The 26,961-nt window shown below is 37.7% G+C and overlaps 1 protein-coding gene across 6 annotated transcripts in view; it reads left to right on the forward strand.

Annotated features, from left to right (window-relative positions):
- COBLL1 (cordon-bleu WH2 repeat protein like 1) overlaps positions 1 to 22,972 on the forward strand; it is a 77,962-nt gene extending 54,990 nt beyond the window's left edge. For all 6 annotated transcript variants that reach the window (XM_063400636.1, XM_063400630.1, XM_063400634.1 and 3 more), the window contains 7 exons: positions 5,596 to 5,740; positions 6,698 to 6,766; positions 12,045 to 12,303; positions 14,778 to 14,863; positions 16,290 to 17,893; positions 18,514 to 18,696; positions 21,453 to 22,972. In XM_063400636.1, the coding sequence (XP_063256706.1) occupies positions 5,596 to 5,740; positions 6,698 to 6,766; positions 12,045 to 12,303; positions 14,778 to 14,863; positions 16,290 to 17,893; positions 18,514 to 18,696; positions 21,453 to 21,539 (2,433 nt within the window). In that variant the 3' untranslated portion in view covers positions 21,540 to 22,972. The remainder of the gene's footprint in view (positions 1 to 5,595; positions 5,741 to 6,697; positions 6,767 to 12,044; positions 12,304 to 14,777; positions 14,864 to 16,289; positions 17,894 to 18,513; positions 18,697 to 21,452) is intronic.
- The last annotated feature ends 3,989 nt before the right edge of the window (positions 22,973 to 26,961 follow it).

The following is a 26,961-nucleotide window of genomic DNA, read 5'->3' on the forward strand; positions in this document are numbered from 1 at the left end:
ACTACTGTGTCCAGATTTTTTTACCTGCAGTTCAAGGCAGAGATTGAAAACAGGGCACCATGATGCTGAAAAGTTTGGAAAGAAGGCTCAGATAGTATCTAATCACATTCTTCTGATATCTGGATGGTGTTACAAGGAAATCTGAGGTATATTCTTCACGAGGCTGCATGTGGCAGGACGAGAATTAAATGGCCATTAGCTTCCCCAAAGGAAATTCCATTTAGACTGAAAACAAAACTCACCACTGTGAGAACTGACTGTTGGAATAGGTCATTCTTAAGAAATGGCAGAAGCTTCTTTGCTGGAAAATGTTTGAGATGTTCCTTGACAGGCTCTAGCAATAACAAATAATAAAGTGTAAGAATTTGTTTTCAACAGAAGGTTGGGCCAAATTATCTCAAAATGTCTTGCTTAGTCCAGATCAGCTCTCAGTAAATGAGGCCAGTACAATGGTCACACGAGATCACAAGTATTTAATTGTAGACAGTATAAGAATTTGGTCTATCATATTCTCTGCTGTTGAAAATGTATGTCCTGCTGTAGGACTTAGTCTCTCTCAGGTTGCTCACCAGGCTGATTGTGTGTTCACTGGGATATTTACTATGTCTGGGAATTTCACTGCAATTTCAGTGTACAACAAAGTTAATTTACAGAAGTGAGGATGCACTTTTTTTCTTCCTTAAGGGTTACTTTTTATCTCCTTTTGCCTTACAAGAAGCCTTTCGTTGCAGATCATACTGCTTTTAACAATGCATAAGTTCCGTAGGCTGCCCTTCAGTTTACTTGGCAGACTGGATACATACTTTATTTCTTCTGTGGACCAGGATGACCTTCTGCATGGGCCCTGTTATAGACAAATATTTTTTGTAACATCCACAAGGAAGACAGAGTGAAATGCCAGTTTTGCCTGGATGAACTGTCTGCCTAGTTTTGAGAGAAATGTGTCAAAGTAGTAACATCACATTTCACAACAGTGAAATGAGCCAACTTTAAGGGAACAGAGTTCCCACTGTTGTCTTTCTTCAAATTCTCAACATATCGTAGTCCAGTTTCTCACAGTGTGAAAAAGGGTTTTAATGTTTACCTTCTACAGCTCCTCAGCTACTTTTCCATTAAAGAAACTGCTTTCTCTTGATGTGAATAGTTATATTCTGATATGAGGGTTGAAATTTTTTCTGCCTCCATATCAAGATGATTGTAGAATTAGCTTTTAGGAACATGGTCCTATTTTTAGAGTAGAAAATAGTACAGTGGATGTCAGGGTACCTTTTACAAGTTATTACATAGCATGATTTGCTTATTTTTTTACATGAGACCTCGAAGATGCCTAGTAAGCTTAAATGGTTAATATTTGTCCAGCAAATTCTATGTTCAGTCGGGTGGAAAATGAGCATGTTAGTCTAATATTGAAATCCCTCACTTGTTTCTCAGTTCTAGTTCTGGGCAAGATGACTCTTGTCAGAAGTATGTTTAGAACTAGCAAGTTTAAATACACTTGCAAATAGAGAGGACTCTCAAGGGCTTTTGCGAAGTGTTGTATAATTTAATGTGTGTGTATCTTCAGTTTTCATAAAAGTGGTTGCAATTTTCTAGTAATAACACTTCTTTAAAAGAAAAGCATTTGATTATGCCCAAAATACCATGGCTGATTTTCTTCCTACTGCCTTATTTATAAAAGCTAGACTGATACATCTGCATTTTATCCCATTAATGTTTCTCTCCTTAGCCTGTTTACAGTTTTTGAAAGGAGTACGCACAAACTAAGCAGGAACAATTAAGTGAAGATTTTTCCTTAAAACATTTACAGTTTAAAATAATGGATAGAACTTCTAAACTATAGAAATACAAATTGCTGTTACTTACACAACCCTAGCTCCTAAAGAAATTTAAATCTCCAGGCTTTTCTTAAAAAAGAAACGGAATAAGAAGATGGGAGAATGGGGGAAGGATGGGAAGCAACTAAACCATGAATCTTTTCTGAAAAGATTTTTTTAGCTGTTGTCACAGGACAGCTTAGTTAGGATTTCTGTGATGGGTGAGTTCCATGCTGAAGAAATTACACCAGAGCCTTGCTTGCCTGTGACTTGATGGTCTTTAAAGGAGAAGTTGGGCAATCATGCATTGAGCACTATGGACAGCAGGGAAGTTTTGGGTGGAGTCAGGGTTATCGGGGAGAAGAGTGCTCAGGACTGCCTGAAGTTTGCATGAAGATAATCTGATATTATTCTGAGATGTTTCAGAACTGGTGGTGAATATTGCATGCATCCACTTTTCAGTGTATCAAATGCATAACTTTTCTCCTTTATTGTATTTGTTTCTGTACCAGCAAGATAAATCGTAGGAGAAAATAGTCATATTGGTTGTTTGGACAGAGTATCACCAGCTGGGTTTCTCCAAATATATTTATTCTGTATGTCTTTTCTTTCCAATGGATCAGAGGTATATTACTTCCTTTGCAGTACTTAGGACACGTTTAAGTATTTTGGAAAGCGTAAGCCATGTAACAGAAATGAGTGCATGAGTTATTGTAGGAGCAAAGGCATATTCTTTGCTGTTACTCCTTGGACATACGTTTATCTGCATACACAACGGGAAGAAAGAAAAATTAGGAATATGAGTAGCAATGTGCTTTGCTATCCCTACATGGTACAGTCACATGTATATCTCTGTTACACATAGATATGTGTGGAGCAAAAGAAATAGGATGCGGCGATATAAAAATCTCTGCCTAGTGACCCTTGGTGTGAGGTAGGCTTTCCAATACACTGAAATGCTTCACTACCACTATATTCTTTTCCAAATGCTTTTTGGTTTTTTGCTTCCATTGCAGCTTCAAAAATACTGTGCCTTAATTACCTTTATTTGCCTTTTTGAAATGAAAAGAAGGGCAAGGCACTCTGTAAGTAGTCTGCCACTACTTACAGAGGCTGGAACTTGGGAAGCACTGGCATCTACTAGTGTTTGCTTTGGGTGGGATTTGGTGCCAAATTTGAGACTAAAAAGTTTTCATATCCACCCTTGCTCGTTGCAAGATTAGGAGGGTGTATGGTGTTAAAAGCAGAACTGCTGCATATGTTATAAAAGTTATGACACAGTTCACTGGTGTTTCTGCATAAACACAGTTAATTACTTTAGTGATCCTAACAAGAATTTTAATTTAAATGTAACTGATATAGCACTGGTTATCATAGGCAGTTGGTATGACACATGAACACCCAGATGTATATTCCAAAGCTTTGTCAGATACGTCTTAATAACATTATTTTAATTTTTTTTCCATCTGCTTAAAGTACTATTTTAACATTACAGCCTTTGTTAGGATTTGAAAGCTCTTAATATTCATATGTTGAATAATTCCTGAGAAAATCTGTTCAACACTTGAACCTTTACTGGAACATTTAGTACTTTCTTGAAATCTCTCTCCGCGAATTGTTTGTTTCTTTGGATGCAAAGGGCAGCAGAAAGGCTTATAAAAATCTTGTATTAGCATTTGTGCTCGTATGCTGAGGGCATTATTCCCCTAGAAGACACTTGCTGTGTGCAGAGGGAGCTGTGGTGACTCCTGCTCGGGCGTGTGCGGAGCCGCGCGAGGCTCAGGGTGCAGCCCCTGGAACGCGGCTTTGTGCAGAGCACTGGGGCTGCAGCCTCAGCACAGCTGCCAGAGGGGACAAACCACTGCCCAACTGCGAGCAGGAAACACCTCAGCAACAAAAAACCCCCTCATTTGGGGAAATAATACTGTATTTGATATCCCCTCCTGAATAAATTCAAAGGCTGAATAATACTGTTAATTGTTTTTACTTTTTAAGAACTATTTTGGAACTGTGACTAAGAAATTATGAAAGTGTAAAGCGTGTTTTGTTGTCTGACATTTTAATCTAGAAACTGACTTGTTTAAAAACTACTCAAGCATGCAAGTATTTTTAATTAGGAGTGCTGTGTTCCTATCCTCTGGTGTTCTTAAAAGAACATTTCACCTTGTGCTTTGTGTTTTCTCTCCTAAACCGTGACTCTTGCTTTGCAGTAAAAGGTTTGAGTTGCTTGCTTTGGCATTAGAGTGAGGGGTAGAATTGTGTGTACATTTTTGGGCAGTGGTGGTCCTTACAGTGCAGTGTCTGTGGATCTGTGGTACCTGATACCAGGGTGGGACAGCGATGACTGAGGGTGCCCAGGGTGGCTCAGAGGATAGTTTTCCATTCAAAGCCCTGCTCTTTCATTCAGGTATTGTGCTACTAGCTCACAAAACTGCCAAATACAGAAACCTTGTGCCAGTACCTTTTCTGTTGTAATTTTCTTTATAGATTTGATTGTATACAAGCAAATACTCTAGCTTTTGGTCTTTAATATCCCACTGACTGTGGAATCTTTGGATATTTGCTCAGTGGTAGATTTCTAAATGATAAGCATCTTTTCCTGTGGAAATTGACACGGTCAACAATTCCATTGTTGATGTTTTTGAAAGGATTGTCAGTGAAACAAGAATATGTAGCTGTCTTTATGCCTTCTCTGTTCCTTGATATTGTGCTTTGTGAAGTGGGCTGGTTAACTGAAGCACAGAGAAGTTCTCCAGAGATGACCCCACACCCAGCTGCTGTGTGGATCCTTCTAGACAGAAATGAATGTCACTGCAGGATTTTATTATACTGTTGAGTAGACAAGTGATAGGAATCAGAATTACTACACAATAAGGCAGCTGTGTCCAGTTCCAAAATGCATTCCTTTATTGCTGGGATCCTGAACATTGTCCATTTAGTAGATGTGTATATAATTTTCTTCAGCATAAGGCAAACTGTAGTTAAGAATGGCAGGCAAATTTACAACCACCGTCTTTCTGAGACAGAGAATGTGTTCCTAAAACAGCTTAAAATGCAATTGGACTGCTATGTCATAAAAACATGAGGTCTTCAGCAGATATCCTTTGTCCATTTTTAAATTGTTTTGATTATTTTTGAATTAAGATCTTTTACTTTTGCTACAGAATGGGGACAGTACTATGCTGTAACATCAGTAGGTAGTATCTTTTTTTTTTTTTTTTTGCAACTTACTAAATTTGACTTTTTAAAATATTATGAGACAGTTGTCTTGATAAGTTTTGAAATTAGGCATGCCAAAAATTTTTATCAAAGTTCAGGTATTTCAAGGAGGAAAAGAAATTTATAATAATTCTGTATACAGGTCAATTAGGACTGCTGTTCAAAGAACGGAGAAGGAAACACTGTGTTATGTTGTTGTGGTGGGGTGTAGTTGAAACTTCTTTCCACAATGATTTTAACTACTTTTAGAAAAGACTTATTTTGGGTTTGTAGAATAGCCCTTGGGCATAAAAGAATTCAAATTCTCTTATACACTGTATGTAACAACTGATTTTCTTTTATTGCTGCATGTTGCACCTCTGTGAATATATTCAATTACTCGAGAAAATCTTTTTTTTAAAAAAACAATTCCTTGGAGGAATGAAGATGAAAACCACAATACGTTTGGTAATACGTTCTCTCTTTCCCAATCATTTGTTATAAATACTTCTGGAGAATAATAACTGGGGCTGTTTTGCTGTTTCTCACTGCTGATGCCCTCCGTGCCTGTCTCCGTCCCCAGGCCCCGGCGGCGTTGGTGCGGAAAGGTTCCCTGCCGCTCGCTGACTCCGCGTCCCTCGGCTCCTCCCTGCGCAGGGTGAAGCGCAAGGCGCCCTCGCCGCCCTCCAGAGCGCCACAAGATCAAAGGGAAAGCAGTAATGAGCCTGGTAATCTTTCTATGCTGTTTAATTGGGAGGCAGCAGAAAGTATAGCTGGCTGAACATTAAAGTAACACCACCTTGCGAGATAAGAACCTCGAGTGAGCAACCACAAAACTGCAGATGCAAAGAAGGCGTTTACTTTTGTGAGCTCACCAAGCGGGGAAGCCTCGAAGCAGCAGCCGGGCAGAGGCACCCACGTGGGAGCACCACAGAGCTCTGTCCTTGCCAGGCCACTGCCAAACCTGCTCCCTTCCCTGTGTGTCAGGGTTCACATGGGTGTACTCACCACGGCGCCTTGATCCCTCCCACAGCAGGGCAGGGATCTCCAGCATGTCCCAGAAGTGCCTTGGAAGTCTATCACAGGCCTGTCTTATCTGAGCACAGGTGTTCCACTTGTCAAACACACAACATTAAACAGCAATTAATATTATATGTGTGGGGGACTTAGGAATTAATGTCATGTATAAGTGATTACTGCAAGTCACTTGGGTGTGTTCACAATCCTCCTCACCGATCTTGTTGTTTTCCCACAAGTGCGAGAAAGAGGTATTTAGAGCATGCAGATCAGAAAAAACCCCAGACAATACCAAATTAATTATAGTTTGGTTAAGTACAGAATTGTGTTTATGTTACTGAAAGGGACTGCTTGGGGTGGAGAGAAAAGATCAGCTTCTGGATTAGAGAGACTATAATAGCAAATGGACTGACTAGAAGAATCTTGGAGAAAGTCCACTTGTTTTTTTGTAATTCTTCCATTTGATCAAAAATTCAGTTTTCTGGTTCAAAAATACTTCAGAGTTGAGATTAAAATATCTGGAAAATGTGACAATGAACACTAGTTACCTCAGAGGAGTTTCTTGAAGAAACCACTAGTCTTTATGACCACAGTCTAACATTTTATCTAGAACTTTTGTTGGTGCCAAAACTGAGAGGTGGTAAAGGTTGTTGCTTCACTTTTTGCAGTAAAAGAGTCAACAGAATCAGCCTCCACTAAAGCAGAAGGAAGAGCCACTGAAATGCAGCCTGAAACAGGTTAGTTCTTTCTACAAAAGTACTGATAAATTTACTTCATAGCAAGTTATGATAATTCATAGCAATAAATTACTATACTATAGATGTGCCATAAGTATAGAGCTAATTTTAATGCTTCAGATCAATTAACTTTTCAAGTAAAAACACAGCTTTCTTAAATAAGGATGTTTTACATTTGTTGTCTAGAGAAACAAATACAATATACTTTGTATTGGTATCTGTGCTTTACATTTAATAAACTAAACATTATCCCTGTTTTCTCTCCTTTCTCACAAGTTACAGAGAAGAACTATCCAGAATTTCTGTGACTTTTTTTTTTTTTTTGTACCTCATAACAAGCTTTTCAAAAGCTAAAGCCCAGTGTTGTTTTTAGAACTCTGCCTTGTGCTGCTCTTGACCTGCATAACATAGGGGCAGGAGCAAATCTGTGCCTGGCTTTTGGTTGGCATCTGAACAGCCTTTGAAAACATAAGTTGTAAATCTAAACTGAATGCATAAATAGTTGTTTATACATTAAATTATTTGCTAAGTGTTATGGGAAAAATGTGATATATGAAAGTATAGCTGTTTAAAATACAATTATTTGGCTGCTGAACATAATGCTTTTTTAAATTTATGCAGTTTGTACTGTGAAATACTGTTGTTTGTAAGCACCAGACTGTAGGGTTCAGCTACAAGATTCAACATCTAGAAGTTTTCTAAAATTTGCAAAAGCTTTTAGAATAATCAGTGCCGGTGCAGTCTGAAAGAATAACCCTTCAATGCATTTAATAAGAATGAAGTGCATAAATGCTAAGCCTGTGGAGTGCTACTGTCATTATATGAGGCTAAATAAGCACTCAGTTACTGTGCTGGTTCACAGGAATTTTTAAGTCGTTTTCCAGCTGTTTTATTCTGGATGCCAGTCAAATTGTGTGGAATAGTAAAACAAAAATGTACCACAAAAGCTGAAAAAGTCTTCTTCTAGGATGCTAGGTCTCTGGCAAAGGGGGAAAAATAAAAAATCAGTAATCAGTAATCTTGGGCTTGGTTTTTGTTTAGGGCAATTTATGTGAATTATTGGAAAAGACATCAACAGAAACAATATGTAGTGTAATAAATGGGAGTGTGAACCTATACTGTGGAGTCTGGGCTTGAAGATCTAATGAAGTAGTAACCTTTCCTTGTCATAGCTGTGGCAGCAGATGAAAGAGAATAGTTAATTCTGAGCGAGTAGTTCGTTTATTAGTACTGAATTTTGTGTGTTGAAAACTATCTATCTGCATGCAATAGGTCTGAAATGGGCAAGTTTATCATACTGTGGGATTAAATCAAGTTTTTTGTTTCCTTGTACTTGTTTCTGTCTTAAGATTGTTGATCTGTGCTAGAAATTCTGCCATTCCCATTACTGTAATGTCCAAGTGCTGTGTAGATAAACAACCCTGAAGTGCAAAGAAATGGCTTGTTTATTTTTCCATAGATTTTTGAAACTTCTGCTAGAGGCATTTGAGTTCTGTAATTAAATATTTTAATTTAAGGTGTAATGGAAAGAAATAGAAAAAGGTCATCATCTTTACTGGGCTTAGCATAGTCTGTGTTGAGCCCTTGGATTTACCTCTGCAGTTAGTGCCACTCTTCAGTCTCTTGTTTTCCTCGTGTCTTCATGCAGTGTCCTTTGCTGAAGACTTACTGTAGTGCAGTTTTTTCTGTACATATGTACATATAAGTCACATAGCACAGCTTCATTGCCTCTTTTTTTCTCATGGGATACTGCTGCTCTCTGGTGGCATCTCTGAAACTGTTGTGAGGCCTGTGTATAAAGGGTCCTTTTAGCAAAACCCCTCATGCTGGGAGAACCAATATTAACCTGCAGCAAAATCACACAGTACACCTGTCCTGTTCCTAGTCTGAAAACTATCCATGTCTGGGTATTGTTTTAAGTGGATAAAATAGTTTAGTATCACTTAAATTGCAAAGCTTTGCATAATTTTAACTTTACAAAAACTACAGAGTTCCTTCCATTTGTATTACTACTGCTTTGATTTTCAGGCACCTGGGAAGCATTGTGAGGGTTTTTTGGCTGTGACTGTCATTCCAGAGTAGTTCTGTTGTGCAGTGCTACTTCAGCAAATAAGCAGAAAAACCTAAGCTGCAAATGCAGTGTCACCTTTTGCCCTGAAATGCAGCACTGCAAATGTTCAATTTGGTGTCTGTTAGCTGTGCACTACTTAGACACATACTCCACATTAAGTGGAGCTATACAGTACGGAATAGGCAACATTTCTCTTGTGAAATGGCAGTTTTCCCATGGAGTAAAAACAGTATGTACCCTGACAAAAGTAGTTTGAAGACACACGTCTACTAGAATAAACATTGACAGAGAATTAGTGTGAACATTTGGGATTATAAACAACAATTCTCTTTATCAATTATGATTTTTGTTCACCTTCCCAAAGTTTAATTAATGCTTAGTCTTTCTTTTTTCTAGGGAAGATGGTAAAACAGTATTCAAAACAAATTTTGAAATTAGAGATCTTTAGAAAACTTTCCATCAAACAAATCCCTCGATATAATCCTATTGGTTACAGTATTTCTTAAGCTCCGTGTTAGGGGCTGTAGAGTCAAGAGCAGATTTGCATGATGTAGTCAGGCTTTCCAGCTCTGGTGCTTACGAGTGTGAGAGCTTACAGACTAGCACCAACCTGATCTGTGTGCTGGGCAAAGGGTATTACTGCTCAAGGGAGGCTTGCAGTTGGTCTGTCAGTCATCAGGGGTGTGTGTGTACATACATATATATGTGTATATATGTGTGTGTGTACTTACCTGTATATCTACCTTCACAGTGACACACTGTAACTCTAACTGTATTGGTTTAGGGCTACTGAAAACTCAGTGGCTAATGTTCTCAAAGAATAAACTATATGCAGGTAGAAATGCAATTTGAATTACATATGGGACTACGGATAGGGGGTATAAGCAATAAGGCAACAGGATATGGCCGGTATTGCTGTAAGCTCTTCCTAGCAGTATGCTGTATGTAAAAGCTGTAGACTGAGGGTTTGGAAACAAATCAGAATCTGAACTGCTCCCCTAGGGAGTTCCCTGCTTGGTGTAAGTGAAGGACGGTTGTTAAATGTTGTTTGTGTTCAAATGTATTCAGATTTTATTCTGCTGCAGCAGTGACAGCCCGGGTCTGGAATGAGACCCAGTAACAGATAAAATCCACTAGCAAGCAAGGTTGTTCTTATGCTGATAAATGAGGTAGAGCATTTTTGAAGAAGTGTGAGGGCTGTTATTGTTTGGTATTATCCATTTGTAGGTCAAGGTAGTCCACCCCAAAACTTGGAAGTGTTTCTAGCACAGCAAAGAACAGACTTTCATGTAGCAGGAACATCAGGAATGTCTCCTACCAACCCAAGCTAAGCTTCCATCCCAGGAGGATAAATACAACTCAGCCTTTGTTACACTCCTCTCCAGAGGAAAAGCAGCAGAGAAATGACAGCAGTGCCTGGGCACAAAGCCAGAGCAGCTCCAGAATGCTTCCATTTCTCTTGTCAGAAGTTATGGCTATTCTTTGTTGTATAATTCAGGTTTCCATAGAGCATTTAGACTGAAAATTTCAGTTTTCCTGTAGCTGGTGACAGCTCAGGCCTGTAGCACAATAGGTCTCACCAGTGAAGGAGGCAATGTTCTAGAGAGCCAGTTATGGGCTGTGGGATAATCTTAGCAGGTTTAATGTTTGCTCACATTCTGTTATGCTTTGTTTGTTCATTTTGACATACATATTGAACTTGTCACACATGAAGTGATACTGCCATCACTAAAATGATCCCCCAAGGTATGAGGCTGCTGGGTATGAGTTTTCCCTAGATGGAAAAGGGGTTGGTACACAATGAAGAGAAAAGAAGGCCCTTGTGACTAGTAAACCTGCAGGAGTCCCTGTACTAGCATTGTGACAGATTTGTATGTACCTGTGCTGAAACCACATGGAAGGAGCTCACCTGCAGCACTTTGCAGTCTTGCCTTTCTTTCCTTGGGGATCTAAATTGCCTTTTGCATTCAGCACTGTGGCATGTGTTGATCACATTGCTTCATGTGTAACTACAACACACTATTACAAGATTGCACTATAAAACCAAGAATTAAATAGTAAAATGTTTGGCTTTTGTAGTTTTTCTGTAACTCTGAATGAGTATCTTTGGTATTACCAAACTCTTAGCTAATGGCTCTATTGTAAACATCAAAGTTTTTGTTCTGAGCTTTTCTCCAATGCATACATCCTCTTACTACTTTTCTCTAACACTGTACTTCTCTACAGGTACTGGAAGAATTGTAGGATACCAGCTGCTAAAAAAAGTCAATCTGACTTTTTTTTTGTACTCTGGGATTTGTGACTTTCCAGTATTCCTTTGTGTTCTCTTTGTTGACTTTGGTTTACAATTGAAAATTTACTGATGCTACTTAGACTGAAACCTAATTGTCCAAGTGCAAGGCTTGTTTCTAACAGGTGTCAGCACACCCAAAAGGGATGGGAGTACCCTGGTCAGGTGTATTTATTAGTTCAACCTCAAGTGCACTGATTTATCTGTGTCCTAATCCAGCAACTCAACCTTTTAGTTTAACTATGCTCTGGCTGCAAATGTCAGTATTTTTATGGATTAGCACTTTTCTGTGAACTTTATTTTTCTACTGTAACATGAAGCACTGCACAAGACACTTCAATATACTCAGGATGGTTATGGGAAATTTTTGATGGTAATGATGAAACTTGTGCAAACCATTGGCAAAATTGATTTTTGGGTTACTCTTTAGTTCTTGAACATTCCTACTCTGATATAGAGAAACTGTGTGTTTTAAAACTCACTGGAAAGCTAATGGATGTACAAGAGGTCTGGGTAAAAGCAACTGTCCACCTCCATGAAATTTGGGATTATGAGATAAAAATATATTTAACAATCTTAATTCAATTCTTGGATTAAATGTGGTAAATGTTTTACATTAGGTACAGATACAGAACCAGATGGACAGTAGCATGGTGATCAGCATATTCTTGTGTCAAGAGAGAGAATTGAAAAGAACTAGAGAATTCTGTGAAGTCTGAATGGATCTGATTTTTAAATTTTTTTTTTTTATTTACCTGAATTATGAAAAAAGTCATTTTCCGTCTTCAAAATTTCTATTTAGGCTGCCTTGAACAGTCCCTTTTAATCTACAACCTGCATTGAAAGCTGTGAGTTGGCTTGAGTTTTGTTGGTTTGGGTGTATTTTTACTTTCTTTTCTTTTCTTTTGTGAGTGTAGATGTCAGGAGCTCAGAATACAACCTGGAAGAAATTGATGAAAGGGAAGAGATAGGTGTGCAACAGGGAGAGGACAGTGGAAGTACCAATACCTCTCCTGGGATGGGAGAGGTTACTGAAGCCTTCAGCTCTGCTGAGGTACCACTGGAAAATGACAAAAATGATCCTGCTTCATCAGCTCCTGTTCCTGGCAGTGTTCCCACAGACAACTCGCAAAGCTTCAAGGAAGAAAAACAAGAAAATATGAGCACAGATGGCAAGTAAGTACGTTTTGTGACAAAGAAAGGAGCATTGGGGGGACAATGGGGGAGGCAGATAAAATGCAGAATGCTGTTTCATTGTGAAGCACAGAATAGAGAATTGTGAGAGAAGAATGAGCTTTAGTATGCTTAGCTTTCATTGTAGCACTCTTCTGTGCACAGTAATTCATGAAGCTTTTCAACAAAAATGACAGTGAAGTGTTCTGCAGTCTATTCTATTCTATCTTCCCTTTCCTTACTACTCAAACAGCTGGAGCCCAGAAAAGCTGAACCCGGTTCTAAAATGCCCAGTGTATTTACTGGAGAAGCATGCTGCAAAAAAAATTTGGATTGATTAGTTCAATAAAAACATACAAATTCATTTTTGCAGATAGGGGGAAATGGATGGATCAGCCATTTCTGTTCTTTTGGACATGATTCTTATTGCTTGCACATTTGTTTTTGCTTTAATTTTTATTTTTTCTTTTCCTCATATGTGGTCTTGACTTGTCTCAATCCATTTGCTCTCAGGAAAACAAGTTAATTCAGCTTTTTTAAAGAATAAACACATTAGTTTCCTTAACCGCTCTTTTTCCCTTCTGGTGATGCTGTACCTTTGCCCTTCAGCATGTTTGTTAAACTACCTGACTCAGCAGGTTTCCAACATGAGTTAGTGCCTGCTTGAAATAAATGTTGATTGTCCAGAGAAGTCCCATTGTGTTAATGTAATTCACTATTTCTCTGTTCCCTGGGGCAACTAAGCTGGCTACTGTTCCCAAATTAAATTGAAAGAACTATTTCGATTATTGTGCTGAAGCCAAAACGTGTGACTGCCCTGGTAGGCAAGAACTTTCAAGGTAGTAAAGAGAGGTTTAACTTGCATTTGAAGGAACATTTTTGTCAGTCCAAGGCCAAATGTGGCTTTGCAAAAATCTTTGATACTCTGTCCTGGTGAATCCAGTTGCTGGGGTGTTTCTCTTCTTTGGGCATCTAATAAATTGTCTTGAATTTGCAATTTATCAGGCCTTTGTTATTGGGCCAGTTTGCCTAATTGTCCAGGGGATGTTTCTTTCCTCTCCTCCCTATGAACTGGCAGTAACCTTTCATGTCTTACAGTCCTGATGACAGTCAGCTGGAAGGTGCTGCACTCTGGCTTTAGAGTTTGGCAGTTGCTTCCTGAAATATCTTGGGGATTCTAAAAGGAGGAGTAGAGTTCCTCTGACACTATATTTCTGGAAAACTTTCGATAATTTTGATCATGTATATAAGATCTAGTTACTTTGAGATGTGTTTTTGTAAAATCAAACCAGGGACATATGCAAAATATTCCAGTCAAAATCACTAATTTCTATAATGATACTCAGTGGTGTTTTGTGGCTTTTGGGTTTGGTGGGTTTTGATTTGATTTTTTTTTAAATTCTTATTAAAAATATTTAGCTCTGCCTGTTGTTAATAGTTTTAGCTCAATCACCCAGCTGTGTTAAAAGGAACAGAACTAAGCAAGGGTACAGAGTGCAGGACTGAGCTTTAACTTTCTTCCAACAGTAATTTTGAGAGCATAAGCTCCTCTTAAGCAATTTATGAGACACTTACAGTATGTTTGCAACTATACAGGCAACATGAGCATGGATGGTTATATCATTTTAAATTATTGAAAGCAGATGTGTCAGCTCAAGGCATTGGTTCTGGCAACTAATGCATTTGATGTGGCAAATAATTTGGAATCTTCATGATGCCAGTATTTCTAACTACATATTATAAAAATATCTTGAGCAAAGTTTTAAGTTTTAATAACTTTTTATTAGGAAATTGTTAGTATTTTTACCCTTTTCATTTACCTTTTGAAGCCAAGGACTTAATATGTCCTCTCTACCCCCCAAAAATGAGCTGTTTATTCAGAATTTTTGCAGTTCTCTTGTCCCCCATGAAAGGAGGGAAACAGATATTGTATGCCTTTGCAAGATGTTTAATATGCAAGTAACACATTGTGTGTTTCTTTGCTGTTCTCAAGGTATTTCTTGAAAGGGACTACTTTGAGAAGTCTGTACTGCTCAGTTCATGTGTTCATACACAGTCAGGGTCTCATGCAGCGTGGTGGGGACAAAGTCAGGGACACATTTTGGATTGGGGGGTGTCAGAACACTTTATATGAGTGAAAAATCATTGTGGCTTCAGTGGAATGGAGTTGCTGTTGGAAAGTGGCTTGTTCAAACTGCACATGTAAACAAAAGAAGGGGGAGAAGAGAAGGGAAGACTGATCATCTGCTTACACAGAAGCAAGTGGAGCTGCATGTCATTTTGGTAAAATATCATGGCAGCATTTCCTCTTTTTTTATTTTTTTTTAATCAATTCTGTTGAGTATTCCAGCGTTTGGCAGAGCAGTTCTGTTTTGTCCATCTGTGTTTGGAGAATATTGCCAGTTCTCTTGCATCATTCCTTGTGTTTACTGAAATGAATGATACCAGCATATTTAATGTACTGTTGTGCTTTGCAGAGGACTACAGACTAAAATAAGCAGCGAGGATGCTGGATTTCAAACAGACAGGAAGCTTAAAATTTTAGATCAAAATAAAACTGATGGTGAGTAGTTCCCACTTGTTAATACTTGAAGCTTGAGTTTTTCTGTTCCTTTGAAGAAATGGCTATATAGTCAACTCCTGAGTTATTATCATCAGATTATTTTCTTGCTCTAGCTCTAGTGTATTTTCTTTGAGATCAGGTGGCAAGAATTGGCTGCAATTTTGGTGTTTTTTGGGATTGTTTTTAATATATTTATGCGTTAGCAGTAGTCAGAGCTGTATTGTGCTGTTACAGGATGGTGTGGGTGGGACAGTGCTGAGGAGGGGGAAGGCTGGACACAAAGATAGTCCTGCCACGTGGGGTGACATGGCTGTCACATCCCACTGGGGAAAGAAGCCATCAGTTGTTCTTTGCTTATGAAATTAGGGTGAGATTTCTGCATGAAAATGCAAAAATTTTTAAGCACAAATAAAAGTGACACACTGATCTGAAGCAAAATGACGACATCCTCTGCATCTCATGGGTCATAAATTTCTCGGTGGATTTAGTGACCTGCCTGATTTATTTTACGCTTTTGTGACACTGATTTTCAGATTTATATATTAGGCCTTCCATAGTCTTTTATACTCAGTACACCTCTGTTGATAAATCATAACAACACAAGTCCTGTGTATATGTGATATAAATTTTAACTGCCATTTTATAGCATACATGAAATGAGGATTTTTTCCCCTACACAAAAATACCACTCCATATGACTGTTCCTGTAGAATTTATTTTTTCCCAATATTGTGTTTAAAACAATTGACTAAAATGTGTTTGGGAGATGATCGCATGTTTAGTCCAGAGGTAGAAAACTGAATTATCAGACCAACTAAAGGGTAGGAAAAATAGGTTGGGCAAATTACCTTGTCCAGATGTTTTTCAGTTGTTTCGTTGTACAAGTACATAATGTGTCATTGACTAGATTTATAACATTAAAACTAAAGAACAGAAGCCACAAATGTATGGAACTAAATAAAAACTGCATCTAATTAAATATTGAATAATCCTTGAGTTCTTGAGTCACTGATGCCTATATAATAAACTGAATTCATTAGCATTTTTAAAATTGTCCTAGAATAGTTTTTTCTATTAAGTCGATGTATGGCATCTATAATCTGTTTATTGAGAATACCTGAGTTAGAATACAATTATTTGGCAATAATAGTCAAATAGATATTTTAGATATATTTATATATAACTAAATAGCCTTTAAAAGGCTTAGGGAAAATATTAGCATCAGTGAGAAGCTAGTAATTGTTATTAAATACACTGCTTTATTAAATACAGTTATTAAATTATTAAATTTGTTACATTTATTAAATACTTTAATAAATTACTACAGTTATTAAATACTATTAAATACAGAGCTTCATGATGTAATGAGGAAGATTGAATCTTTTTGGCATTTGTATTCATTTTGGAATCTTTCTTTAACTTAAAGATCACAGTGATACAAAACTCATTCCAACAACAGAAGAGAAAGAACTTCAGACAGCTGAAATTAAAACAGTAGATTTTAGAGAAAATAACAAGCTTGAAGTTGACAGACTATCAAACTGCCAGGCATGTAAAAATGACATCTCTGTAAGTCATAGGAATTATCCTCAACTGATTTCAGAAAAGCGAGATGACAAAACAAATCAAACTGGCTTGGATACAGTAAAAACTCAGGATGTTGGAATCCAGACTTTGGATGGCAATTTGGGAAGGACTGCACAGAAGGAAATTATTGTTCCTCAGGGTGTTGAATCATTCACATTGAGAGAACTGGTCCCTCAACACAACAGAGAGAAGAACAACTCCCTTGTTCAAGTGATGCATGGGATGCATCAGGAGAGTGAAGATACTTCAATAGAACAAAACCTTGAGACACAAGAAGTTAATCATGAAAAAGTAATTCCAGTAAAAGAGCAGAGTCACATCTGTATGAATGGCAGTGATTTTGCTTCACCAGAAACAACTGCTGAAACTCCAGATGACTCTCCTGTAAAAGGTCACCCTTGTTATAGACAGGACACCAAACCTAAACCCAAACCTGCTAATGAAATTACAAGGGATTACATACCAAAAATTGGGATGACTACTTATAAGATAGTGCCTCCAAAATTCTTAGAAATGATGAAGAGCTGGGAATCAGAAGTTCTATCAGATCATAAGGATCAAGAGGTATCTACTTTGGAAGACCCCAAAGAATTCATAGTGCAAACTGAAACTCCTCATCTGTCAAAAAGTGTGGGTCCTTTACAGGTTGGTTCACAAAATGAAGCTGCAGCAGCAAATGGTCTGCTGCAGAGAGTGAACAGCATTTCTGAACATACTGTGACCTCTGGAGCTGAGATTACTACCAAGGGCAAGCAGATGGAAAGAGAGTCTTTCAAGCAGCGTGTCCCACTGATGCTAAACTTGGAAGATCCAAATGCTTCTTCTGAGACTCAGGACAAGTCAAATGCATTAAGTCCATTAAGTCCTACAATGAAGCCTAGTTCTTTTTATCTGCAGATGCAACGGAGAGCTTCAGGTCAATATGTGACATCTGCAGTTGCCAGAAGCACAGTTTGTGCTCCTAATTCAAGTCAAAATGAAGTTAAGAATACAGAGATGGGTAAAAAAGTCTCATCACCTGATTGGACTTCTTTACAAAAAACAAGTATTCCCTCTCCTCCTGCAGATCAAGAAAAAGTTGATGATGGAAAAAGCATTGAATCTTCCACTTCACCTGTTAAAAGCAATAAGCCTTTAAATTTTCCCTCCTGTCCTCCAGCACCATTGAATCTAAGAACTCTCAGAACTTTTGCAGTTCCAAAGCCATACTCCAGTTCAAGACCATCCCCTTTTGCTCTTGCTGTCTCATCTGCAGTCAAAAGGTCACAATCATTCAATAAGACACGTACGATCACCAGCCAGGCTCCGAGAGAGGAATTCCCAGTGGAACCCCCCTCTGTCCCTTCGGCAGCTGGATTCTCCTCAGCTACCTCCATGCCTGAAGTGAAAATTCCTTCCTTACAGACCGTAACAGCAGGGTCACAGAACAGTCCAATGGATAAGGTAAGCTTTATTTCTAACACTAATTGACTGGATGCAGTGCCATTGAGTGCAGCTGCTGTAAAGGCTTGTTTCTGAGTCACTCCCTGGTCAGAAAGCGCTGTCTTTGTGCAGGGAAAACACCCTGTGGTGTCCACCAGTAGCACAGCGTTATAATGAAGTGCAGGAATATGGGGAATGTTAAAAGTGAGAGCAGCATCATTCAGATGATTGAAAGTAATTATTTCCTGCCATAATTAGCATCCCCTACTTTAAAGAAGTGTAAATTAAATAGTCATTTATCCCGTGTAATACTTATTTTTTATATTTGGAGTGCTTATGATTTGTTCTTTATAGTTCTGTGTGTTGGTTTCTTAAATTTAATTCTGATCCATTTGGCTTCAAGTGGTCATGCCACAAGCACACTTGAATGAAGATAAAAAGTTTTGCTGGCATAATTACTTGAGAGGGAAACTGTGCTATGCTGGAAATGTGGCTGATCTCAGAAATCTTGAACCAAGCAAACACTAGAATGGCAGCAGTTTGCTATGCAACCTTGTGCCAGGTTGATTCAGATTTCCATTTATAACTAATTCAGATTAAAAGTTTTTGGCTTCTCTTCCCCCCGCTTCCTCCCTTTCTAGAACGGCAGCCGTGTGCAGGGCGAGCAGGGCAGTCAGGCGCAGTCAGGTGCTTCCCCTGGCCGCCCACGCCCTGTCACCAAGAGACAAACCGCGCTGACGCTCCCGCGCGCTGACCCCGAACACATCCACCAGAGCCTGCTGGCTGCAATCCGCTCTGGAGAGGCTGCTGCCAGATTGAAAAGGGTGAGTTCTCATCACTGCATCCAAAACAAGCAACTCATGGTACTTCCTTCAGAATTACCATACTAATGCCTGATTCTAAAAGCAGTTAGTTTTGGCACAAACTGCTGCCAGGAGGTCTCTTAACAATGGGAAGGGAGGTGGGGAAGAAAGTCATTTTTGTGGAATAAACTGATGCATGCACCCACAGAGTTTGAAATGTCTGTATTTTCATGCAGTACACATGTAATCCAAGTCTTCCTGAAATGAAATAGAAATCTCTAGGTCATCAGTTAAGTATCTCGTCCATAAACTCTGACTTGTTTGTGTTTACATAGTTTGAAATGGTATGGCCTTAGAAGCCTGCTGAGCAGCTTTGTTCTAGACCTAAAGGAGCTGCAACCTTTTGCAGGCGGATAACACACAGTTCTGAAGACTGTTTTCCTATTTCTTAGACTTTATCAGGTCCTTAATCTGTTAGGCATCATAACTAAGCTATTTCTCAATGTTTTGTCAACAGTCCTGAAAGGACCATTTTCCCCGACCCCCTCTGGTTAAAATCTTTCTCTCCTAAAATTAACCTAAATATCTCTCATTGGGTTAAACAGTCTACATTTCTAAAAACTGTGCTGTTATAAGTTTGCAACCAGACAATCACAGTCTCACAAAGTTGTCTTGACCTCACATTAGTATTTTGCATTCTGTTTTGAGGGATAATTTTTCATTGCAGAAGGTCAAAGAAATTCAGTATTTTTTTGTTTTTCTTCCCATTTCCACTTGAAAGAAACTAATGATGTGTGGTAGGTGGATACAAGGGACATTTTTGTTTGTTTGTTTTATGGAAGTCTTTGATTCCCTCGGGTCAAAATCTTGCAGTGAATGGTCAGATAGCAAAATGTTCCATTTCATGGGATTTTGTTTCAGCGTAGTAGTGCAATTGCCTCTCTGAGCTTTGTAAATCTCCCATCCTTTCTAGAGTGAATAGGAAGACTGAGTTTCCTGGAAAAGTTGCAAGCATGCTCAAGGAGGGTTTGATCTCTAGCTAGTAAAAATGGCACATAATACACTGTGGAATTGCTTCTAACCACATGTCAGAAATCATATTAACAACAGGATAAGTTTAAGAAAATGCTGTATTGTTCAGAATCTGTTAGAGGTAAAATCTGTTCTGCTGGAAATACTGTTTGGATTTTATTTGCATATATTTTAGAGATTTTTTTTTCCTTCTAGTGTATAATTACATTCTGAATAACATGACACTTCATTTATTTATTAATTCTTTTTAATAGAAATGGTCTTAGCGTAGAGTTGATCCATATAGTCTTTATCAGTCTAGGTATAAGAATGGCATGGGGAAGGGAAGAGAGATCATGACTGAAATTGGTCTTCCCCTCCCTTACTCTTCTGTGGGTGGGAGATGTTCTTTGTCAGTAAATTGCATGTTGAGACTGGGGTGATGAAAGGGCTGTACTTTTTAAGAAGAAATTATAATTATGAAGAAGCTGTAACCATAAAGAAGAGCAGTTTGCAGCACAGAAATCTGAACCAGGCTTAAAAAAACCCCTGGAACACAAACAAAATGCAGTGAAGAACTCACTGAAGTTTTGCCAAGCATAAAATTGTACATGCTGTTCTTTTTGCTCTCAGAGTGCATATGCTGTGGTACAGGTATGTATGTCTGACAGCAGAAAGAGATTTTTTTGGCCTATAGCAAATTTAATAAAAACATGGTCTTATTTTATGTTTAACATGGAGAACTAGCAGTAGCAGGACAGGGAAATGAAGCATTTCGTATCAGTGATTTGTAAGTAAGTTATTTGCACCCAAAAGTGCTTTTGAGAATTGTGAGGACTCGTAGAATATATAAACCTCATAGATTCCAGTATCATGCTGCAGTCAGGAAAAGGAGTAATAATCTGATCCATCTGAATGATGAGAGAGAGACATCTGTCAGGTGCTTGCTTCTCTTTTTACCTCTTACCATACTCTCTCTTCTTGCAGCTCTGACAGTCATTTTAAAAATAAAATCCTGGCACCACTTGCCAAGTTCTTCAATTTTTTTCACCCTCTGTTTTACTTAATATGTTTTGAGTTTGCAGTGCTGAGATCTGTGGCCTTTTGTGTTGCTGGTCTTTCCTGTTCAATAGGGCCCTCAGTAATTACTAACCTAAAATGGGTCAAGTGAGGTTTCTTTTTAGCTCTTTTCCTCTTGAGAACGTTTCCATTGTGTTTAGTAAACTGTGTGCTGTGGTGTGTGGTTCTCATGGCTGTGGAGCATCTACAGATCCCATTAGCTGCAGTTGGAGCTGTTGGGTTATGCAGTACTGCTGAAAATCAGGCTTTGGCTATCTGTGCTAAAAGTTAGGGTTTCTTCTGATAAAAGAAACATTACCTTGTTTAAAGAAGTGTTAGAAGATTTAGTAAGAAATCAGGTCTATTGAATATTTAATTAAAATGTTTGGTTTAGTGATATTTTTCAAGTATTTCTGTGCAGCTAGGTGCAGAGAAGGGCTAAAAATTGTGTCTTTTGAATAGTAATACATGAAATTTTTAGTCAGGATAAAATAAGTTTTTAAGTAATGTCATCTGTTTGCACTTCTGTAGAATATATGGTTGAATATATAAGAAATCATATAGGAGGTCTTCCATTGCAATGAGAAAACCACTAAATGAAGTAACACTGTGTAACATATTAGAGAGATAAAAATCTGAATATTTAGTTTAACATTTTGTTAATATTTTTTTCTTTTTCTTTTTTTTCCCCCCCACCCTGCCTCCAGGTTGGTCCTCCATCAAACACCATAGCTGTCAATGGAAGAGCCAGGTTTAATCCTTTGTATTCCACAGAAGCTAAGGCTAATCCCTAGATATTACACCAAATATTTTGCACTTTACTACTGCTTCATAGGCCAACTTAATACTAACTACAAATTTTTGAAAGTGTAAATGCAAGTATATGTTAATATATTTTTGTCGACGGTTATAACAATTTCAAACTGGGTCTTTTGATGCCTTGAAAAGATTATTAGAATATGTAAATTATAGTAATATTTTGCCTTTTTCTCTTTATAAAGCTGACTATGCTGCTAAAAAGTTTTAAGATAAGGTGTAGGTGAGCTTAGCTTATGACAGAATGAGAATTGAAATTTCTTCATTTTAGCCTTCAAGACTGAACAATATGTAGCACTATGCTGAAATTACAGATTGGAAGCGACCTAAAAGTTTTAGATCAAATAATTAATTTTTGATTGTGTATTACTTTAACAGATTGTATGAACTTAAATCTACCACATGCTGCCTCCATGTTACTTTATTAAATTAAAATTGTAATTAGTAGAAATCTTAATGCAATACTTTGTTTCTGTCTAAAAAAATAGATGGTTTTATTCCTTTAGCAGAGAGTAATTGGGATATGTATTTAGATTATTTTTACTGTTTGGTAATTTTTTTCCTGGTAGCACACACACAAAAGAATCAGGACATAAATTATTGGAAACTTTTCTACTATTCAAAACCTTTTCTTAACAGTAGCACTACATGGTGTTTCTCAACTACTCTTTAAATATCTCTATATAGTATTTATCTAGCACTCAGATAAGCAATACTTTTTGTGAACTAATTATGTCTTTAAGTAGTCAACAGCATATAGTCACTACTAAAAAGTAAATTCCAGTTTTGATACTTAATAAAATAGAATATTTTTTCACTAAGAGTATAACTAAAAAATGAACTGCTTTGGACTTATTCATATAAAATATTTTAATCTTAAAACAGCACAAAAATACATAAATCATGCTTGTGTCAGAGAACATCTATTTATAGATTAAGCATTAAATGCTAAAATGGGAATATATATTAAAAGAAAATGTTTCACATTATTTTTTATCTATTTTGAGTTTCTTGTCAAGATTATACATTTTGGGAAGGGGGTGGAAATATGATCACACTCATGATGAAAAAGCTACATTATGGATGCATGCAGCACGTCCTGGGGTATTTGCCATAATAAAATACTTCCATGCTGGACTTGATTTAAAATTAAGCAATTGCATTTAGTTTCCATTCTTTAACAATATATATTTTTTGTACTTTAGAAACATTATGTAACTCAGTTTCAGAAACTGATCTACATGTGCATTTTCAAATTGTTTGCTACCAGGTTTTTGTGCAATAATCTCAAAGAGGTCTAATTACTTTCCTAGTACCGAGTCAATTACCAATTACAAGTGATGGTGTTAACTTAATGCTGAAACCCTTTAAGGAATGTTTTAGGAAATAAAAATTTATAAAGAGATCTGAACATTTTTTCATTGCTGTTCTCTCCTGTTTTCTCTTCTGTATCTTGTCCCTATCAATGTGTGTTACCACTTCCATCTCCTCCTTGTTCTTGCCTCCAGTCAAGAGTTCATTCCGAGCGTGGGGGAAGCTCACATGGTAGTTCAGAAGATCTGTTGCAGTGTCTGACTGCAACAGGAAGTTTCAACCTTCACTTGAAAATAGTGAAATAGAAGATATAGGGCCTTTTCTAGTTTCTAACTGGGGTTACATTCTAGATTTCATTGTGTCTTGAGGGGCAGACTTGAAAATTGTAACTTGCTCCCTGGATTCTAGTCTGTGCTCGTTGTGAAGTCTGTGTTTTAGGCATTCCCATACACGACGCTCATCTGTAACTGCCAAAGGAGGGGCTGCATTATGAAGAGTCTCTTCCTTATACACTGGGTGTGGGGGGTTACAAGTTTTTTTTCAAATGATGGTATTCTCTGCCAAGGTGACCAAAGTTATTTCATAAAATTATTTTAATTTCCATCTGTGCTGATACAAATATGTATGCTGTTTCATTTTTTCAAACAAATCAACAAAGTCCAGTTTCTTGTTTTGGGGAAAGTTCAAATAACCATACTTTGTTATTTTCTTTAGTTTTGACTGCAAAACTGTACTACTGTGTGTTTCTTAGTCCCATATATGAAAAATAAACTGCCTTTTCATGTGAACTCCTGAAGGCAAATATCATCTTATGTAACAGAGATTAAAACCACATTGCGTGAATTTTAGGGTTTCTTCTTTGTGTTACTCAACTTGCTTGATAACTGAAATGTCTACACATGCTATAGTACTGTGAAACTCTTCAATGAGACTTTTTTGTTACTAGCCAGCAATTCTGTTTAGCAAAACTTTATCTTTCCCTCTTCTTCCAACATGTGTATGTAAGACATTTTTAAATCTTGCCATTATATTTCTATACATGCTTTTTTTCTTACACTCTTCTATTAAAGTCTACTAGAGAAACTCTTGTTGATGAACTTGACGTGTTTATTCATTATTCAACCATAAAAACATTTCTGCTTGAGTAAAAAGTGTTTCTAGTAACTGTGAGCCCATGCAAGACAGCATTTAATTTTTGTTGTGGATACCTTATATGCAGGGCAAACAGACTGTTTTTTGATCCCAAGAATACTTACAGTTTGGACAACATGTATCACAGATGTCTTCCAACAGGAGGCAACTAGTTATGCCCTATCTCTTATAATCCCCTCGCTTTTGCATGCCAGTTAAAAGGTTTGGGAATGGAAGTTAGGGTACTGAAGTAAATGAAATGTCAGTGTAATTGTCCAGACAAAACAGCATTATGACCTACGGCACCAGTTCTTTGAAGAAGCAGCAGGTATCCACATAGCACAGTGCACGGTTCAGACTCCAGGACTTTCATGTTAAGGAGGGCAAGCAAAGCAAAGAGAGTTAGGTAGTAAAAAATGATCTTGTTAGCAATTATAGAAGATATATTTTTAAATTTATTCTGCAGAAGAATAAAATTAAGACTACAGATGTACCTGGAGAAGGGAGCAGTTTTGCTGGGACAGCATCACCAACTAATTTTTGGAAATGTTCTTATGACTAAAGGTTGTAATGCCAAGGTAAGAGCTCTTATACTTTGCATCTGCAAGATGTTAGAACACTCAGTGTCTCCATTTTTGGGATATACATTCAATAATCAGTGCCTTTGTTCTTCCAGCTACTTGTAACATACAACATTATGATCTCCAAGAAGTCGTGAAAATTATGGGAATATGGACCAAGAAGCATGGTATCACACATACCTAATACCTAAGAGCACCTAATACTTTTGTTTACTACAGATAGCTATTACCAGCCAAAGCACCTTTTCAGCTGGAGCTGCTTAGAATCCTATTTTAAGTTGCCAAAAGGTTTGCAATACTTCTGTTAAACAGAAACAAAGAAAACCAGCTGTTGAGCAGTAGGATGTACATCCTTGAATGCCTGGCCAGACTGCATCCTATGAGGTGTTGGACAACTACAGCAAGATAAAAGACTAAATGTAAATTACTAAATAGGTGGGTTGGTAGCCAAACAAATAGAGCTCTTTGCAGAAGGGAACATGTCTTAATTTGTCTGTCTGTTAACTGACTGTGAGCCTGAAGTCAAAATGGTGTGTTTGGAGTGGAGCTGTCGCAATCACGGGCCCGAAACTGTTGATGCTGTGAATGGTCTGAGGCTCTGGAGCTGTGGTGCTCTGTCAGTGCTTGGCTGCTGATGGCATAGCTGAAATATCACTTGTTGTGGACAGATTGCTTATGAAGTCTATTTTGGTGATAAAGCAAAGCTGTAGCAGTATCAGTAAAAATGTTTCACAGTTTCTAATTGAAAAGCATTCCTTCTATGGGGGATTATTTTATACAACCCAATTGAAATTCACAGCTAAGATGGATTTTTTTTTTTAAACTTCTGATTAGGTAGCTTTGTGGGAAGGAAGGTGTTCTTAATAAAATGACATGAAATCTGCAAGTATGGGAAACTAAGGTTGTTAAAACTTCACTACTTGATTTCATTTTGTCTTCCTTGAAAGAGCTGTGTGGTAGGGAAACTAACACAGAAACTCTTTGCCAAGAGTCTATTGCAGTATATTGTACATAAAATTGCATTACTTTTTGTCATCTGTTCCTACTTCTTAACACAAGCAATTTACTTTTTTGGTGGGTTTATGTCTTCAAGGAGCATATTTGGAAGAGATGTGTAGTTTTCTCATTTTTAGCTGTATTAAACCTCACAATCACTAACAGTACACCAGCTAGTGTTTAAGTGAAAGAGGAGATGAACACTTCTCAGGTCCCTCCATCACCGTGAAGAGACCGCCAAAACTGTTAATGGACTAAATTATTCCTAAATTACTCAAGACAGTTACAAGAAAGAAATAATGGGAGGGAGAAGAAGAAGGGATGAGGTAGAGATAAAAGGAATTTTGCTGGTTTTGATCTGGATGGGGTTTTTTTTGATCTGGATGCTGATCAGGAATAACATGTTTCACACTTGCTTATACAGTGATAAAAGAAAATATCTTAGCATTGGGCAAAGGAAAAAGAAATGTATCCAAAAAGGACACTAATAATTTTAGGAAATTTCAACTTAGTAGTAATATTATTAGTATTATTTCAGAATGATTGTGCATATATGGACCTGGAAATAACAAATGCTGTATCATTCCCAACTGAAATAGAACTCTAGTACCAAAAAGAATTCTGAAGAGTGAAATTGGAATGTAAGTTGCTAATTCCTCTGTGAACACCCCAGCCTTTGAGAACAGTCTTGTGCCCATGACATAGCAGTGTCATTATACACAAATGCCAGTGATGTTTGCTGTTACTAGTTTGTGATTGTACAGTGAGTGTATTTTTAGTAGCTGCTTTGTTGATAGCAGCTGTTCTGGGTGAAGAACAACTGTCTGCTGTGTTAACATATCTGCTTGGTGATTTCTAAAGCATTAGTTTCCATGAGTGTCTGGGAATTCCCAAACAGTGCTCATAACAGGAGTTTTGGGGGTAGGGTGGAAAGCTTATTCTTAAGTTTACCCTTAGTCATTGCAGTACTCTCAGAACAACTGGTACACTTTTTACTGACAGTTGGGTCACTATTATTACAAATAACAAATGTGATAAGCTGTCATTATTAAGACAATACTGGAATGCATTCTTCAGGAATTCCTAGTCTTCCAGACTGATGGAATAAATTTTCTTTAGCCTCTTCATCTATTTTACCAGTTGATCTCAGTACTAAGCAGGGCAGACTTAGCTTTGCCTGTTAGGTTTTATCTCAGCCCAGCCAGAGCAACAAGAGCACGCTAAAATACCGGACATCCAAGGAAACCTTCACCAGTGACAGAATAGTTTAAGGAATGTGAATGTTAAAGACTAGGCTTGTCTGTGGAGTGATGAACATCCAAAAGAGTATAAAGGAATTGAAGCAGACAATCAGCTCAGGGCTGAGGGAGAGTTAAAT

This window comes from Prinia subflava, chromosome 6 (assembly GCF_021018805.1).
Source record: "Prinia subflava isolate CZ2003 ecotype Zambia chromosome 6, Cam_Psub_1.2, whole genome shotgun sequence".
In the NCBI taxonomy this organism is placed as follows: domain Eukaryota; kingdom Metazoa; phylum Chordata; class Aves; order Passeriformes; family Cisticolidae; genus Prinia; species Prinia subflava.